The following is a 20033-nucleotide window of genomic DNA, read 5'->3' as shown; positions in this document are numbered from 1 at the left end:
TGATGAACAGCATGCCATCCACCCTAATGAATGAAAGTGAGTTAGGTGGAGAGAGAGAGGCATGAAAGAGGAATGAGGGGGCAGAGAGAGAGAAAAAATAGGGAAAAATAAGGAAAATACACTATATATACAAAAGCATGTGGACACTCCTTCAGCTTAGTGGATTTGGTTATTTCAGCCACACCCCTTACTGACAGGTGTATAAAATCGAGCACACGGCCATGCAATCTCCATTGACAAACATTGGCAATAGAATGGCCTTACTGAAGAACTCAAGTCAGTTCTTCAAATTTCTGCCCTACTAGAGCTGTCCCAATCAACTGTAAGTGCTATTATTGTGAAGTGGAAACATCTAGGAGCAACAACAGCTCAGCCAGGAAGTGGTATGCCACACAAGCTCACCGAACGGGACAGCCTAGTGCTGAAGTGCATAGTGTGTAAAAATTGTCTATCCATGGCTACAACACTCACGACTGAGTTCCAAACTGCCTCTGGAAGCAACGTCAGCACAATAACTGTTCGTCGGGAGCTTCATGAAATGGGTTTCCATGCCGGAAAAGTTGCACACAAGCCTAAAATCACTATGCGTAATGCAAAGTGTTGGCTGGAATGGTGTAAAACTCGCCGCCATTGGACTCTGGAGCAGTAGAAATGCCTTCTCTGGAGTGATGAATCACGCTTCAGCATCTGGCAGTCCTACATACAAATCTGGTTTTGTCGGATGTCAGGAGAATGCAACCTGTCTCAATGCATAATGTCAGCTTTAAGTTTGGTGGAGGAGGAATAATGGTCTGGGGCTGTTTTTCCTGGTTTGGGCTTGGTCCCTTAGTTCTAGTGAAAGCAAATCTTATCGCTACAGCATACAATGACATTCTAGATGATTCTGTGCTTCCAACTTTGTGGCAACAGTTTGGGGAAGGCCCATTCCTGTTTCAGCATGACAATGCCCCAGTGCACAAAGCAAGGTCCATACAGACATGGTGTGTCGAGATCAGTCTGGAAGAACTCAACTGGCCTGCACAGAGCCCTGACCTCAACCCCATCAAACACATTTGGAATGAATTGGAACGCCAACTGCGAGCCAGGCCTAATCACCCAACATCAGTGCCCCCTCTCGTGGCTGAATGGAAGAAAGTCCCTCAGCAATGTTCCAAAGGCTAGTGGAAAGCCTTCCCAGAAGTGTTGAGGCTGTTTTTGCAGCAAAGGGGGGGACCAACTCCACATTAATGCCAATGATTTTGGAATGAGACGTTTGACAAGCTTTTGGTCATGTAGTGTGCTGTACCTCTGAGTGCAAACTAACATGGAAAAACAGAATACGTGGCTTAGTGTAATATCTCTGGAGGAAACAAAGGAGAGACCTGGTGGGGAAGAGATTGCAGTTTGAATTTTTTTTAAATGTTCTTGCGAAAAGACATTACCATTATAACTGTAAACCATTCCTGACTGCTCATCAGTGTTCATTTGAGAGACATTGAGAGACTAAATATCAATTTACCCTCCCTAATACACGAAGAGGGAAATATTCTGGTTTATCTGCTACTGTAGCTAGCTTTCTTGCTGATGCTGCTGTGTGTAGTCTAATGAAGTCCTATATCTCTAAAATATTCATTTGAAATCCGTTGAATGTTCTCGCTTGGTGCCAGTACTTCACATCATTCTAAATGGTCCTAATTTAGTAGGCGATTTCATGCTTTTTGACCCTGTCACTTTGTGGTGACGTTAACCGCTCACATCCGTTCACACTGTACCTATTGCAGCAGAAACACTGACAGAGGAAGCAGGACAGAGAAATGTAAAGGTTGAAAAGGAGGTTTGGTAACATTTTACATTAATTTGCTCTGATGCTTATTGTTTCAACAATGGAGTATTGTAGAAAAAGATTATCAAATTCTGGCAAATCACTTGACAAATCCATTTGCCCACAACCAATCATATGAGCTGAATATTTCAACACAATCACAGTTATCCAGTGATTTATAAACAAATCAGTCTGTCTATAATATTCAGATCTCAGGTGAAATTAGGGCTACATTTTCATCAGCTGTGTTTCAGAATCCTGCATTCCCTGTATTCTAACCACGACAAGCTGTCAGCATTTTCAGGCGTGTCCTTGAGTTGCTTAAACTATTATTTTGTATCCCATTAGATACACATGAGTGTTGCAGGAGTTTATGTCATCATTATTTATTATGCTCTTTAATTACAGATTCCAGAACATAATAGCCATTTGAATTTGTGTGTTGGCTGTACATGTCATTCTCTCTCTCTCTCTCTCTCTCTCTCTCTCTCTCTCTCTCTCTCTCTCTCTCTCTCTCATATGGTTTGAGTGGTCACTAGTTTCAAATCATTGTGCTACACAAAACCACCAACTGTTTATGCAGTTGGATCATGTGCACACATACAAACAGAGAAAACTCTCAGCACTGGGTTCTCTCCACAATGATCTAACATGTTTTTCCACCTCTTGAACAGTCAGCAGTCAGTCTGTGCTAGCAGCACGCTATCTCAGCTGAAGACTTCTGGAGAAATTAGTCATTTGTATTGCTGCAGGCTATGGATGATATTACAGTCTCATAGTGGGAATAGGCAGATCCCCCTGGGAGAGGCTAGTGGATATAGTGAACCAAATGGGAGTCATCATAGTGTGAGACCTAGAGAATGTAAAGGAAGCCAATCATATTTCAATGTTTAGCAGGTAGATTTAATGGTCACTATAAAACATTGATGTTCGCCTTTCAATCAAATATGTTCTTTATTATATGAATGAAATATATTGTAATGTGATGGGTACCCTGTATGGGGCTTTTAAGGTCATTTTGTCTCCATCAAACACATACACTGAGTGTATGAAGCATGCAGTGAGTGTACAAAACATTAGGAACACCTGCTCTTTCCATGACATAAACTGACCAGGTGAATCCAGGTGAAAGCTATGATCCCTTATTGGTGTTATTTGTTAAACTCACTTCAATCAGTGTAGATGAAGTGGAGGAGACAGATTAAATAATGATTTTTAAGCCTTGAGACAATTGATACATGGATTGTTTGCGTGCCATTCAGAGGGTGAATGGACAAGACAAAATATTTAAGTGCTTTTGAACAGGATATGGTAGTAGGTGCCAAGTGCACTGGTTTGAGTGTGTCAAGATGCAATGCTGCTGAGTTTTTCAGTCCCAATGGTTTCCCATGTGTATCAAGAACGGTCCACCACCCAAAGGACATCCAGTGAACTTGTCACAACTGTAGGAAGCATTGGAGTCAACATCGGCCAGCATCCCTGTGGAACGCTTTTGACACCTTGTAGAGTCCATGCACAGACAACTTAAGGCTATTCTGAGGGGAAAAGGGGGTGCAACTCAATATTAAGAATTTGTTCCTAATGTTTTGTATACTCAGTGTGTTTTACCAACAATTTTCTGTTATAAAACTTCTGCAACATTTCTAAGATTAGAATATGCTCCTATAGCTATGCATATCTCATTCCAGAGAGTGTGTCTGTAATTTAGACTGATTCTTCCCTTTGCATAACAAAGTTAATGACTTTGTGAAAGAGCTGTTGTGACTCCCGTCGATTTACCTGCCTGCGTTCTAATGTGCACTTAGATGGGTACCAGTTTCAGCATTTTGATTTCAGTTCCCCGTGGCTACATCTCTGTGTCTCCTGTGCTCTTTTCCTCTCTTTCTTTGCCAAGGCAGTTTATCTCCTGTCAAATATTTTACACAATGGGAGCAGATTTAACATCAGAAAAGCATAATTACATATTTTATATGACAATTTCCAGCGAAGCTCCAGTGAAGGTCGTTCTTCACACCATTGGTGACCGGAACAGAGAGCGGACATCAGAGAGTACTATAGCGTGTAATGAGATGTGGGTTAAGGGGTGAGAAAAGGGTCAAGTTAGACCTTCAGAGATAAGAGCGGTGTCCCAAATGGAATATATAAAGGGGGGAAAGCCTTGCTTTTGTGTAGAGCCCTGTACTCTACGCAGACTGGTGCGGCATAAGCAATCAGAGCTGCAGTAGACCTATATGCAAATAGACCATTGCCATATATGGATCTGTGCCATTCTCTTTGAACTGGACTGTGTTTACCACATGAGTGTAATGAATAGATGTACTTATTTTGAGATCAAAGCGAGAGCTTAATGTAGCCACTTGGGCACATTTTTTCATGTTGTTTGCTAGTTAGTTAGTTATTGAGGGAACATTGTCTGTAACTGTTTTGGCCTCATGGTGACATCCCTGAGCAGTTTCCTTCCTCTCCGGCAAATGAGTTAGGAAGGACGCCTGTATATTTGCAGTGACTGGGTGTATTGATACACCATCCAAAGTGCAATTATTAACTTCACAATGGCCAAAGGGATATTCAGTCTCTGTTCTTTTTATTTTTACCCAACTATCAATAGGTGCCTTTCTTTGCGAGGCATTGGAAAACCTCCCTGTTCTTTGTGGTTGAATCTGTGTTTGAAATTCACTTCTCGACTGAGAGACCTTACAGATAATTGTATGTGTGGGGTACAGAGATGAAGTAGTCATTCAAAAATCATGTTAAACACTATTACTGCACACTGAGTGAGTCCATGCAACTTAATATGTGACTTGTTAATCACATTTTTACTGCTGAACTTATTTAGGCTTTCCTTTTACAAAGGGGTTGAATACTTTTTGACTCAAGACATTTCAGCTTTTCATTTTTAAGGCCAGGCACCACAGGCTGAAATAACATTTTTGCATCTACCTATACATTTGCAATTTGTTGGTATTTTGGTCCATTAATATTAGTATTTTCATAAAGTATACATAACAATGTAAAAAACTTCATGAAATGTATATTTTCTTTAGTTTGTCATACTACCGTCATCAAAATGTAATTGTCAACACTTTAAATTGGAAATAAATCAGTCATTTCAAAGCTCACTGCATTGAATTACAGATCATTTTAAAGCCCATTTCATAAAGAATGTTACAAACTGGACTACATTTAGTAACTTACTTTGAAGAGATGGTGACTGGGTCTAAAAAGGCATTTGGAGTTTTGTAGCCTATATCCCGTGTACAGTACTTGTCTATAAATAACATTTCCCGAAAGTCAGACTCTTCCCACACAACATTTACTTTTTTTCAGCTATTGTGTCCTTACTTACAGTGTGGCAAAAAAAGTATTTAGTCAGCCACCAATTGTGCATGTTCACCCACTTAAAAAGATGAGAGAGGCCTGTACTTTTCATCATAGGTACACTTCAACTATGACAGACAAAATGAGAAAAAAATCCAGAAAATCACATTATAGGATTTTTAATGAATTTATTTGCAAATTATGGTGGAAAATAAGTATTTGGTCACCTACAAACAAGCAAGATTTCTGGTTCTCACAGACCTGTAACTTCTTCTTTAAGAGGCTCCTCTGTCCTCCACTCTTTACCTGTATTAATGGCACCTGTTTGAACTTACATTTACATTTACATTTAAGTAATTTAGCAGAGCGACTTACAAATTGGTGCATTCACCTTATGACATCCAGTGGAACAGTCACTTTACAATAGTGCATCTAAATCTTAATAGGGGGGGGGTGAGAAGGATTACTTATCCTATCCTAGGTATTCCTTAAAGAGGTGGGGTTTCAGGTGTCTCCGGAAGGTGGTGATTGACTCCGCTGTCCTGGCGTCGTGAGGGAATAAATTGTTATCAGTATAAAAGACACCTATAGCTAGTTATTTATATTTTTCAAATCCTGTCATATACAGTAAATGTACAATTTGATCTAATTTGGATGCATGGTCCTGCTGTCAATTAAGCCTATCCAATTAACAGGGCTAAGTGTTTAAGATGTATCCCCTTTACCCCAAAAATATATACTGTTCAATGAATCGCCCTGATTTCACCCAGTAGAGGTTAGAAGGTTCAACACAGAAATGGAAACAAATTGTTCAGCATATTTCTCTTGTTATTATCTTTGTTTTTATCATGCACACGTTCTTAAAGATTCCATGCATAGGGCCTATAAGATTCTGAGCTGGAGGTTGGACAAAGAAAGAAGGAATCCGGTTGTAGGTAGTAACAAGCGGAATAGTCCAGGAGAATTACAGTCTGTGAAAACATGGTGTGATGTTAATTTCCCTGAATATGATGGTGTACTGAAGCAAACAAGGCAAAGCTGCCTCTCATTTCTGAGTGAATTTCATTTTATTGCCATTAAGGCAAACATTGTCATCCTGTAGAGCTCAGTAATGATGGCAATGAGTAATTTCCGGAGGACGCTGTGAGGAAAGAAATATATAAATCATGATTAATCCACATTGAATCATTCCATGACGTCAGAGAAAAAATAAAGACTATGAACAATAACACAGGTTTAATTTGAATACTTCTAGAAAGACAGTGGATGCGTCCCAAATTGTACCCCATTTCCTATATAGTGTGCAATAGATAGAAAATAGGGTGCCATTTGAGATACACACACCCTGTTGGAGTGATTAATACTTGATCCTGTATTTATCATTTGAATATGAAGTGTGTGCTTATTTGTTCATCTAAATGAGTGCTAGATGAGCTTGAATAAAGTGACAATGAGATAAGAATAGCTGCATTGATAGATTCAATATTATTGGAAGACTTGGGGAGTTCTTAGAGTACTGTAAAATGGCACAAACACACACACACACAATACTGGGACACACACACATCAGATGACTCCATACTCCTTGCTTGCTGTTAACAAGCAGAAGCTCAAACAGGAAGTACTCTTGACTCGCTCCATTGAGAAATGATCATCAAAATCAGAAAGCTGATTGGAGTATTTTCCGAGACACCGTCGATAACATCAACCAGCTAACCACATCCGTCACCCGCTTCATTATGAAATGCATCAGTGGCGTTGTCCCCACAGTTAAGGTTCACTGCATCCCCAATCAAAAGCCCTGGATTAATACAGAGGTTGGCACCAAGCTTAAGGACACAGGGCTATCACAGAAAACACTGACTCTACGGGTCAGGACATTAACAAGTACAAGAAGTCCCCCTTACGACCTCTACAGTCTTCAAACGAGCAAAATAACTTACTTACAAGCCCTTAACCAACAATGCCGTTTTAAGGAAATACCTACAAAAAAGTAAGATATAAGAATAACATAATTAAAGATCAGCAGTAAATAACAATAGCAGGGCTGTATACAGGGGGTACCGGTACAGAGTCAATGTTCAGGGGAAACGGTGTCGAGGTAATTGAGGTAATATGTACATGTAGGTAGAGTTGATAATGTGACTATGCATAGATAATAACAGAGAGTAGCAGCAGCGTAGAAGGGGGAGGGGGCAATGCAAATAGTCTGGGTACACATTTGATTCGCTGTTCAGGAGTCTTATGGCTTGGGGGTAGAAGTGTTCCTTTTGTCCAGGTGTGAAAGGGCAGTGTGGAGTGCAATAGAGATTGCATCATCTGTGGATCTGTTGGTGCGGTATGTAAATTGGAGTGGGTCTAGGGTTTCTGGGATAATGGTGTTGATGTGAACCATGACCAGCCTTTCAAAGCATTTCATGGCTACAGACATGAGTGCTATGGGTTGGTAGTCAGTTAGGCAGGTTACTTTAGTGTCCTTGGGCACAGGGACTATGGTGGTCTGCTTGAAACATGTTGATATTACAGACTCAGACAGGGAGAGGTTGAAAATGTCAGTGAAGACACTTGCCAGTTGGTATGCTCATGCTTGGAGAACACGTCCTGGTAATCCGTCTGACCCAGCGGCCTTGTGAATGTTGACCTGTTTAAAGGTCTTACTCACATTGGCTGCAGAGAGCGTGATCACATAGTTGTCCGGAAACAGCTGATGCTCTGTTTCAGTGTTACTTGCCTCGATGCGACCATAGAAGTGATTTAGCTCGTCTGGTAGGCTCGTGTCACTGGGCAGCTCTCAGATATGCTTCCCTTTGTAGTCTGTAATAGTTTGCGAGCCCTGCCACATCTGACGAGCGTCGAAGCCGGTGTAGTACAATTCAATCGTTGGAGGGCATAGCGGGATTTCTTATAAACTCAAGTCCTGCTCCTTGAAAATGGCAGCTCTACCCTTTAGCTCAGTGCAAATGTTGCCTGTAATCCATGGCTTCTTGTTGGGGTATGTATGTGCAGTCACTGTGAGAACAACTTCCTTGATGCACTTATTGATAAAGGCAGTGGCTGATTTGGTGCTAGCAAAACAGTCCTGTAGTTTAGCATCTGCTTCATCTGACCACTTTTTTATAGACAGAGTAACTGGTGCTTCCTGCTTTAATTTTTGCTTGTAAGCAGGAATCAGGAGGTTAGAATTATGGTCAGATTTGCCAAATGGAGGGAGAGGGAGAGCTTTGTACGCATCTCTGTGTGTGGAGTAAAGGTGCTCTAGAATTGTTTTCCCTCTGGTTGGACATTTTTAACATGCTGATAGAAATGAGGTAAAATTGATTTAAGTTTCCCTGCATTAAAGTCCCTGGACACCTGGAGTGCCGCCTCTGGATGAGCGTTTTCCTGTTTGCTTATGGTGGTATAAAGCTCATTGAGTGTGGTTTTAGTGCCAGCATCTGTCTGTGGTGGTATGTAGACAGCTACGAAAAATACAGATGAAACTCTCTAGGTAGATAGTTTGGTCTACAGCTTATCATGAGATACTCTACCGCAGGCGAGCAAAACCTTGAGACTTGTTTACATATATGCATAGGCCCCCGCCCTGTGTCTTACCAGAGGCTGTTGTTCTAACCTACAGAATAGAGTGTATAACCTGCCAGCTGTATGTTCTTAATGTCGTCATTCAGCCACGACTCGGTGAAACAAGATGTTACAGATTGTAATGTCCCGTTTCAGTTCATCTCATTTATTTTGCAGCGATTGAAAATTAGCTAGCAGGATGGAAGGCAAAGACAGATTAGCCAGATTAGCCACTCGTCGCCTGATCTTCCTTCACAAGGCACTGTGATATTTTTCCGCAAAATCTTAGTTTCCTTCTCCAGTGAATTATGTACAAAAGAAGTTGCCTAACAATGCAAAAAAAACAAACATAATATCATGGTTGAGCCGATAAGATCATATTACACAGGATCTGATGTCCACCCCATGTGGCAGGGGCTACAGTCCATTATGATTTACAAAGGAAGACCAGCCATGATCTGCCCAACGATACCTTTCAACCAGATGAACTCAATGTATTTTATAGACTCTTCGACAATAACAACACCGTGCCTTGCGTGAGTGCCCCCACCGACCCAGAGGACTGAGTGATCTCTTTCTCCAAGGCCGGCGTGAGTAAGGTCTTTAATCAGGTCAATCCTTGTAAGGCCACAGGGCCGGATGGTATTCCAGGGGGCGGTCTCAGAGCATTCGCAGAGCAGCTGGCAGGTATATTCACTGTAATTTTCAACCTCTCATTGTTCCAGTCTGTAATCCCCACATGTTTTTAGCTGACCACCATCATTCCTGTTCCCAAAAACTCTAAGGCTTCATGCCACAATGACTACCGCCCTGTAGCACTCACATCTGTAATCATGAAGTGCTTTGAGAACCTGGTTATGGCACACATCAACTCTATCATCACAGACACTGTAGACCCACTCCAATTTGCATATGTAAAGGTGTGATTATCTCAGTACATTAATTCAAGGGAACCAGGATTTCGGGGTTCTCACATTATCTTGGTTTGTTGACTTCTGTTTTTAATTATCCTCTTTTGTTTTTGGAATGAAGTAAAAGTTTAGAGTTGGTAAAAGTTCAAAATTACAACCAAATGCATACAATCAATATCTCACATCCAAATAGGAATGAACCTTGACTCTGTTGCCTACTTTAAGTAACACAGAAAATAGACAACAAGACTTCATATTTAAGCAAAATCGTGTATGACTTACCTCATGAAACCGGTTCCGTCAACCTTGAAAAAACACCAAAAAAAATAATAAAATGTAAAAAAGCTGGCTTCACTGTCTGTATTTCCTAACTAAACGCATAAAATATAACCTTGTATGAAAGTAAAAATCACCTCTTAAAGACCTTAATCCACATAAAAAGGAATGAATTATTAATCACAAAAACAACCCTACTGTTGTTAGACCGTAGACTTATCACAGAAAAAAGCTTGTGAACACCAAAACATAAACTGTCCCCTCAAGCCCACTTTATCGCTGTATGGCTATTAATAAGGTCTGTCTTTTAACCAGAATGTAATTCCATTTGTAGTGAATAATATCCCTTAGAATTTTTAACTAGTAGTGTCCCTTAGGTGTGTTGCTAGCATTTAGCTACTGTCTTATCCTTCATTAGTACTTTCATTGTTACTAGTATTTTCTTCTTAGATGACAACATATAAAATTGTGGACTACAGGAAAAGGCGGGCCGAACAGGCCCCCATTAACATCAACAGGGCTGTAGTGAAGCTGGTCGAGAGTTTCAAGTTCCTTGGTGTCCACATCACCAATGAACTATCATGGTCCAAACATACCAAGACAGTCGTGAAAAGGGCACGTCAAAAATTGTTTCCTCTCAGGAGACTGAAAAGATTTGGCATGGGTCCCCAGACCCTCAAAAGATTTTACAGCTGCACCATCGAGAGCATCCTGACCAGTTGCATCACCGCCTGGTACGGCAAGTGCTCGGCATCTGACCGTAAGGTGCTACAGAGGGTAGTGCACATCACTGGGGCCAAGCTTCCTGCAATCCAGGACCTATATAATAGGTGGTGTCAGAGGAAAGCCCATAAAATTATCAGAGACTCCAGTCACCCAAGCCATACGTAGAATGTATGCACACATGACTGTAAGTCGCTTTGGATAAAAGCGTCAGCTAAATGGCATATATTATTATATTATTATCATAGACTGTTTTCTCTGCTACCGCACGGCAAGCGGTACCAGAGCGCCAAGTCTAGGACCAAAAGTCTCCACAACAGCTTCTACCCCCAAGCCATAAGACTGCTGAACAATTAATCAAATGGCCACCGGACTATTACATTGACCCCCCCCCATTTGTTTTGTACACTGCTGCTACTCGCTGTTTATTATCTATGCATAGTCACTTCACCCCTACCTACATCTACAAATGACCTCTAACCTGTACCCCCGCACACTGAATCGGTACCGGTACCCCCTGTAAATAGCCTCGTTATTGTGTTACTTTTTATAATTTTTTACTTTAGTTTATTTTCTAAATATTTTCTTAACTCTTCTTGAATTGCAGTGTTGATTAAGGGCTTGTAAGTAAGCATTTCACGGTAAGGTCTACAGTTGTTGTATTCGGCGCATGTGACAAATAAAGTTTGAGTTGATTTGAACATCCAATCCTCTCCAATAGTGTTAGCTATAATGTTTCAGTTCCTATGTGGAATATGATTTACTATGGAGTTGAGATAATTCACTTCACTGTTACTTGCCAGTAAGTTCCGTTCGTCTCGCTCTGGCCTCCTCTTGCTGTCCTAACTCCGGACTCGCGTGGTGATTGTACCCAGGAAACAACAGAATGATGTCGGACATGCCTCCTCTGCTCCCCTCTGTAGTCACCATCTCCCCTGTCTAATCTGACACTATGTAACAGAAAAAACCTCTGCAGCGAGTCTGTCTTCCTTTTGCCCACACATCCTTCGCCAATCGTCCCTGCTTGCGGTAGACACCACCGGCAGAAGTAGTCTGCGTTACTACAACTTCGCTTCACTATATTATTGTTTAGGTTGCCTCCATCACAGGCTAATACATCACTGAGGCTGAGCTTCCTGCCATCTAGGACCTCTATATCAGGCGGTGTGAAAGGAAGGCCCGGACAAATGTTAAAGACTCCAGCAACCCAAGACATGGACTGTTTTTTCTTCTTCCACACTGGCAAACGGTACTGGTATATCAAGTCTGACACCAACAGACTCCTGAACAGCTTCTATCCCCAAGCCATAAGACTGCTAAATAGCTAACAAAATGGCTACACAGACTGAATTGACCCATGCATTTATTGATTTTTTAACTGTTTTTATGCACACTTACAGGACTCTACACACTCACGCACACTGACACAGCAACACAAACACATACACACACTCACTTAATTTGCTCACATACACATAACATGCATACACATTCATACTAACTCTACAAACATGCACACACACTCACATACAATCGTCATATACACTGCTGCTATTCTGTTTGTCATATATCCTGATGTGTAGTCACCTTACCCCTATACATACAGTATCTACCTCTGTCATTCCAGTATCCCTGCACATTGTAAATATTCTATTGGAACTGACCCTGAACTGACCCTTTTATTTTTATTTATTGTGTGTTTTTGTTCTACGTTGTTATTTTTAGTACTACATTGATATTGATTACTGCATAGTTGAGTATAGAAACAGACACACACAGACACACACACACACACACACACACTGATTAATTTGTGTCCACCAACTGAAAAGAGCTGAAGGTTTGGGACCCCTGTGACAGATTTAAAACCTCCATGTGCAATGACTGGAATGAAGATGTGGGACCCTGATTAGGTCATAAACTGAGTATATATCTTATGAGCTCAAATTACATATCGTGTTCTATTGATGAGATGTTAATGTACTTTTATGGAGCCTTGGTGGACAAATCACAGTTTCATCTTTGACAAAGTTCCTGATGTGACATATAGTTTCAAATCATAATGGTCACGTTGATGTCGGCCAATTCCATCGTTTTTTGCATACTGTACACTGTGGAAGCTGAATCTGTACATGAATTCAGTGTGTGCAGCCATGCTTATTAAGGCAGTGTAGAAATACCATTGTAACAAGGGTTCAGAGAAAGAAAATACTACTAGAAGGAAAATGAAGACCAGATGTAGGCAGCATAGAAGAGGTCATAAAACGTGACTTTATTCTCTAGAAGCAACCGTCATATCGGTCACTTCACATTACAGAAAGGAAATTATAGACACATGTCAGGCATTACTAATCAATGATCCTCAACTCCAATTTCCAACTCTTACAATATTTATTGAGGAAATACCCTATTAGTGGTTAATGTAATGACCAGATTAACTACTGGTAATTAACTACAGTTCTCGCAAATGCTTTTTCCTACATGAGACTGAAAAAGTATGACAAGATTATTATGGAATATGAGCGTACCCCGAGGAAATGTTGGTAGGGTGTCTGTATGGTTTCTGTAGCTATGAGCAAAACATTGCCCTGTAGTATCATTTGAAGGCTACACACAAATTTACAATTGATAGAAATACAGAGTGAATACAGAGAAATAAGGAATGCTGAGTTGCAAAGAAAAAGCCATTTCTCAGACTGGCCAATAAAAAGAAAAGATTAAGATGGACAAAAGAACACAGACACTGCACAGAGGAGCTCTGCCTAGAAGGCCAGTATCCCGGAGTCTCTTCACTGTTGATGTTGAGATTGGTGTTTTGCGGGTACTATTTAATGAAGCTGCCAGCTGAGGACTTGTGAGGCGTCTGTTTCTCAAACTAGACACTCTAATGTACTTGTCCTCTTGCTCAGTTGTGCACCGGGCCTCCCACTACTCTTTCTATTCTGGTTAGGGCCAGTTTGCGCTGTTCTGTGTTCTGTGAAGGGAGAAGTACACAGCGTTGTACGAGATCTTCAGTTTCTTGGCAATTTCTCACATGGAATAGACTTCATTTCTCAGAACAAGATTAAGAGCTTCAGAAGAAATGTCTTTGTTTCAGGCCATTTTGAGCCTGTAATCGAACCCACAAATGCTCCAGATACTCAACTAGTCTAAAGAAGGCCAGTTTTATTGCTTCTTTAATCAGCACAACAGTTTTCAGCTGTGCTAACATAACTTAAAAAGGGTTTTCTATGATCAATTAGCCTTTTAAAATTATATAAACTTGGATGAGCTAACCCTATGTGCCATTGGAACACAGGACTGATGCTTGCTGATATTGGGACTCTGTACGCCTATGTAGATATTCCATAAAAAAATCTGCCGTTTCCAGCTACTATAGTCATTTACAACATTAACAATGTCTACACAGTATTTCTGATCAATTTTATGTTATTTTAATGGCCCAAAAAAATAGCTTTTCTTTCAAAAACAAGGGCATTTCTTAAGTGACCCCAAACTTTTGAATGGTAGTGTATATCCCTTGATAAGTTGGTCAAGTTTTACTCAACAGTACTCATACAGTACAAGCGTATTACTGTAAGGCCTTGAAAATCTCAGATAAAGATTCATATCCTCATTAGAATAGATGTGGGCTTATACTAGCGTGGCTCCCTTCCCATCCTTTGAATCTCTGTTAGTGACTTTCATCTTTGAGATGTTCTTTTCTCTAGTTCCACATCGGGCCTTTGAATAAACTTCCAAAATGTCGATTCAAATTGGACTGTAATTCTCAGAGAAGGTTGAATCTAGCTTAATGATCAATTCTTAGCCAAGATTTATGAAAGGTAAATCTCACTGGTAGTATTTAAAATTAGCATACGTGAGGAGTAGGCATATGATTACTTATTCTTCACCCTTTTGCATGTACAATGTGGTTGCTACTTCCTATAAATTGGGCTTCTGTGATAGCCTGTATTGTTGACTGGAAATACATGTACTTGTATTGCTCGAAATGGACAATGAATGCCCCATTCTGGCTTTATTGCTGTGTGTTACATTACTTACAGAGGCTTGGCAATATCGTTAGAATTTGCCCAGCTGTTCCTGGAAGCATGCAGAAGTAGAAACCCCCCCACAGAAGGCCAGGCTAGGGGCAAACAGTATGTATTGTGCTTATGAGCACATAATACTCATGCCAGGTAGGATATAACAATTGACCATTTCCCCACAGACAAAGATGGCCTGAGTGTTTAACATTCTGTCGCCAAGCATTATTCAGATGCGACGTGCACTGCTCTAAAGCAATTTGTTCTCTATCTATTCTGATGTCGTAAAACACAGAACAGTAAATATGCTCTAACCTTCCCAGGACCGGCCCGGCCCTCCCTCCCTCCCTACAGATTGAACAGCCCAGCCCAGGCAGTCAGGGCGGTAGGTATTGTGGTTCCCATAAAGACGGTGTCATGACTGAAATTAATGCAATATATCACACTTTGCAAAGACTTCCATTACACCTAGGCTGAAATAAACGACGACCACTCCACGAACCACTAACGTGATCATAATCATTTTGAGGAGTTTTTCTTTACCGTACCATTTGAAAATGCTCTCGGAGCGAGCACCAGGGTTCAGGGTTCAACTCTGAGCAGTGGTGGAAGATGTCTTAGCAGATGCATTACGGCTCCTCCCAACACCCTGAGGGAACCAGCCAGGCCAATCTCGGGTGTTACCTGGGTGTGGTGACCCAGGATGGGTGGGGTGTGGGTGGAGTGATGAGGGGATTGTTTCAATCCATATCGCAGAAATTCAGCGTTACTGTGTGATTGACATTTAAAGGCAATGTTCCCGCGTTAGCGGAGACTGCATTCACGGTAAACACGGCTCAATAGGAAATTACCTTTAAATGTCTAAAGCTTCAGCGATACAGATTCAATAGAGTCCTATGTGTTTTTGTGGCCTCCCAGGCTGCTGCATTCAGGGAGAGATAGAGGCACTGCGTGCTTACTCATGCTTATCTGGATGGACACGGGCACAGTGTTAGCGAGGATTCACGTGGATGCCTATTTCCTTAGTGTGGTAGGGTTTAAAAAAACAGACAAAATAACTGTCCTATCATCTCCTTTTTTCACATTCTCAGACATGGACACAAAGAATAGAAAATAAGACTGTATAAGTGTATAATTCAGCTCTGAGGACAACAGTATTTTCTGTCTATATGGGTGTGATGACGAGCACCAACGCCTTGTGATTGCTGCCTGTATGATACAGTGTTTGTTCTGAATGTAGCCTGAGTATTATTCCAACCTCTTTGTTACTACTCATGGTATGAATTGGATCCATTACGTGAATTGGAAAGCAGGATGGTATGCTTGTTTTATGACAGAAAGACACAAGACACATTTCCCCTTGGGTATTCACTAAAATAAAATAAATTGTCAACTGTCATAATGCTCACTAGCACTATGTTTTTGTCACTGTTTTCCACAGAGATTGACAAAGAGAGTTGCGGGGACCCTGGTACGCCCCTCTATGGGATAAGGGAAGGAGACAGCTTCTTGAATGGGGGCATCCTGCGCTTTGAGTGCCAGTTTGGGTTCGAGCTCATCGGGGAAAGGACCATATCTTGTCAGAACAACAACCAGTGGTCAGCCAACATCCCCATGTGCATCTGTGAGTATGAACATCTAAAACGCATCCAATTACTGGGATCTAAAACACATCTCAATTCTGGGGTCTAAATCACATCTAATTTCTGGGGTCTAAATCACATCTCATTTCTGGGGTCTAAATCACATCTAATTTCTTGGGTCTAAAACGCATCGAATTTCTGGCGTCTAAAACGCATCAAATTTTTGGGGTCTAAAACACATCTAATTGGGGCCTCCCGAGTGGCAATTTGAGACTAGGTCTACACCTATAAGCACAGCAGTCGCAGTGCTTATAGGTGTCACTACAGACAGGGGTTCGCTCAATGGCTGTGTCACAGCTGGCCGTGACCGGGAGACCCATGAGGCGGTGCACAATTGGACCAGCACCGTCTGGGTTAGGGGAGGAGTTGGCCAGCCGGCAATTTCCTTGTCCCATCATGTTCTAGCAACTCCTTGTGGCGGGCCGGGTGAGTTAAGTGAGCAGTGTGGCTGGGCAGGGTCATGTTTCGGAGGACGCATGGCTCTCGACCTTTGCCTCTCCCGTGTCCATAGGGGAGTTCCAGTGCTGGAACAAGACTGTAACTACTAATTGGATATCACAAAAAAGGGGTAAAAAAAACAGTAATAATTTTGTCATGTGTCTAAAACTAACTCAGTTTCTTGTAATTGTGTATAAAAACGTCAATATTATATTTTCATGTTGTTGCGAAGAAGAAAATACCTATGAACCATTTTCATGGGTGGACAGTAATGGGCTGCATCCTAAATGACACCTTGTTCCTTACATAGTGCACTAATTTTGACCAGAACCCTATGGGCTCTATGTCATATATGGAAAATGGTGCAATTTGGGATACGATCATGCTCATCTGTTAGTAAGAACCATTCTGCCTTTCTCATGTGTGATAGGGGGAACCTAAACATGGAGACATATCTACTTCTTACTTACAAAAAATGCTACAAAAAGTGTGTTGATTGAGTTCTAGCTTTGAGAGGCAAACATTCTGCTATGATATATTATTTACATTTGATTTTGTTTCACCTTTATTTATTTAGGTAAGTCAATTAAGAACAAATTCTTATTTACAATGACGACCTGAACATGATCCTCTGAAGTAAGAAACATATTTCAGTTCCATATAGTGACTGATACATTTTCAAAGTTCACACTCTGTTCGTATTGATATAAATGCAGTTGTATGCAGATGATATGGAAGTCTAATAAGTGGACACGCTTCATCGTGCTTCATCATCGCGCCTCATCAGTTCATCAGCCTTTAAAAAATACACACTTAACTTAGTTAATCAGTCTTCCGTCGCTGCTTTAGGCTCTCACTAATGTGTCAAATCATTAATTCACTGCTCTGTTCTCCAAAATCGGTCATGCTAACAGTTATCTGATGAACTGTCTTATATAGAATGCTTATGGGACTAGAGAGAGGTGTTTCACACCCCCGACCAGAGGAGTTAGTGTCATTTGCATTGGAATGCATTCATATTTCATTGAGAGTGGGAGATCAAACTGCCAAAGGGTGAAATAATCTCTTAGAAATATCATCCTGCATGGCACAGTCATATTGCATAGAAGATAACTTGGAACATACAGTACTGTACAGTTCTCCCATACCCATCTACAGTAAATAATTAGAAAGAAAGAAATGTACGAAAATATATTTCAACAATTTCTGCCAAATACAGTACACTACAGTTCCTTTTAGTACCCAATCAACCCCCGATCATATAATCCAAGTCTCCTCTCTTTGTCCCCTCCCTCTCCTCTACAGTCCCATGCCTGTCCAATTTCACGGCGCCAATGGGCACGGTTCTATCACCAGACTACCCAGAAGGCTACAGCAACAACATGAACTGCGTGTGGCTGATCATATCAGAGTCCGGCAGTCGCATCCACCTGGCCTTCAATGACTTTGATCTGGAGGCACCTTACGACTTCCTCACCGTGAAAGACGGAGAGCTGCTGGACGCCACCATCCTGGGACGCTTCTCGGGGGCAGAGTCACCCTCCCACCTTGATAGTAATACTAACATACTGAGGCTGGAGTTCCAGGCCGACCACTCCATGGCCGGACGAGGGTTCAACATCACATACAGCAGTAGGTTTAACCCTGACATTGAATTCTGTGCTGTTCTTTGTTTGTCTTTGTCAGTTGATTAGGGCTCAGTTCAGTTGAACCCATGTAGCAGGTACTGTCACAATCCTGGTGAAATACAGTTGGGCCCTTGGTTCTTACCAGGTATAGCTTATCATTTTGTGGCACCTTGTGGTGACTTTACTGTAATGACCATAGTCCTTTGTATCTTGTCCTGATTGGATGTTTGTCCAACCCTGGCCTACCGCTCATGTCATTGTCAGTTCTTTTTAGTCATCACATAAGGTCTCAATCAATTTCCACCAAACCGGCTTTGCCCCTCACACCCATCATAGTTATCCTTTTCAAATGGCCGCCTGGTAACAGCTTCTTTCTGAAGGAGAAGTGAAATGTCACGCCAATTCATCACTTCTGTCAAAAAAAGACAGGAAAAAAAAGAGGCCATGAATCCTTAGCAACAACTGTTCGAGCTGGCTTTTCTAACAGCCTGACACCGGATCCCACGTTATTCTGGTAGGACACTATCAGTAACATGATTGAGCACTGTTAAATGTGGATTCGTTGTGACAAACGTTATGTTCGACTGGCGTGCTCGTTCTGTCACAAGGCATCCATCAGTCAGTCAGTCTGACTTGGGCTGTGAGGCTCTGATAAGAAGAGTTTAAGGGATGTTTTAGTTGGGAGACATCTTGCGCCAGGGTTTAAGTCCACTCTACACGTCATAAAGGTCTGACAAAATAGCTGGGAGGTAACTAGCACTATAACGAAAATAATAAACACCCTTTAGAAAAAAGTGAGTGTTTTCATGGAGTGAAGTGCTTCGAATATTGCCATGAAGTGAAGTTCCAGAGCTTTTGTATAACTTCAGCAAGTAGTTTTGAAAGTAGTGTTCACGAGCCCAACGGGTCCCACAAAAAATGTGCACAATTGTGTACTACGTCATCCATTTTGAATGATATGTTACATCCTCAAAAAAAAAAACTTTGTAGTAGTTTTTTTGTTGCCTATATGTTTTATCATCCTCTTTCTCTATAATCAATGTTTAAGACAATTTGAGACTAGGTCTACTCTGTTCTATTGTCACTATTGAAGTATACCTCACATTAGACCTTCATGCAAAGGAAGGCATAGCAGTTGAGGTATGTAAAAAAAAAAGGATCTAGTCAGAGGACCGTTACTAGCGTGTTTGAGCCACTTGAGCTGCAATCTGAGGTGCAGTTAACTCTAATGAACGTATCCTCTGCAGCAGAGGTAACTCTGGGTTTTCATTTCCTGTGGCGGTCCCCATGAGAGACAGTTTCATCAAAGCGCTTGGTGATTTTTTCGACTGCACTTAAATAAACTTTCAAGTTCTTGACTTTTTCCGGATTGACTGACCTTCATGTCTTAAAGTAATGATGGACTGTCGTTTCTTTTTGCTTATTTGAGCTGTTCTTGCTATAATATGGACTTGGTCTTTTACCAAATAGGGCTATCTTCTGTATACCAACCTTACCTTGTCACAACACAACTGATTGTCTCAAACACATAAAGAAGGAAAGCAATTCCACAAATGATTTTTTAACAGACACTCTAGACCCAAACTGTTACAGACCTATATCCATCCTGCCCTGCCTTTCTAAAGTGAACAAGCAAATCACCGACCATTTCGAATCCCATCGTACCTTCTCCGCTATGCAATCTGGTTTCCGAGCTCGTCACAGGTGCACCT

At 41.3% G+C, this 20033-nt stretch overlaps 1 protein-coding gene across 3 annotated transcripts in view; it reads left to right on the top strand.

Annotated features, from left to right (window-relative positions):
• The window catches only part of LOC118397653 (CUB and sushi domain-containing protein 3-like), a 660396-nt gene that overhangs the window by 400070 nt on the left and 240293 nt on the right, over positions 1–20033 (top strand). For all 3 annotated transcript variants that reach the window (XM_052470057.1, XM_052470056.1, XM_052470055.1), the window contains 2 exons: positions 16054–16236; positions 17999–18325. In XM_052470057.1, coding sequence (XP_052326017.1) covers positions 16054–16236; positions 17999–18325 — 510 coding nt within the window. The remainder of the gene's footprint in view (positions 1–16053; positions 16237–17998; positions 18326–20033) is intronic.

The sequence above is a fragment of the Oncorhynchus keta genome, chromosome 19 (assembly GCF_023373465.1).
Source record: "Oncorhynchus keta strain PuntledgeMale-10-30-2019 chromosome 19, Oket_V2, whole genome shotgun sequence".
NCBI lineage: Eukaryota > Metazoa > Chordata > Actinopteri > Salmoniformes > Salmonidae > Oncorhynchus > Oncorhynchus keta.
This window is presented reverse-complemented; position numbering and strand designations above follow the sequence as displayed.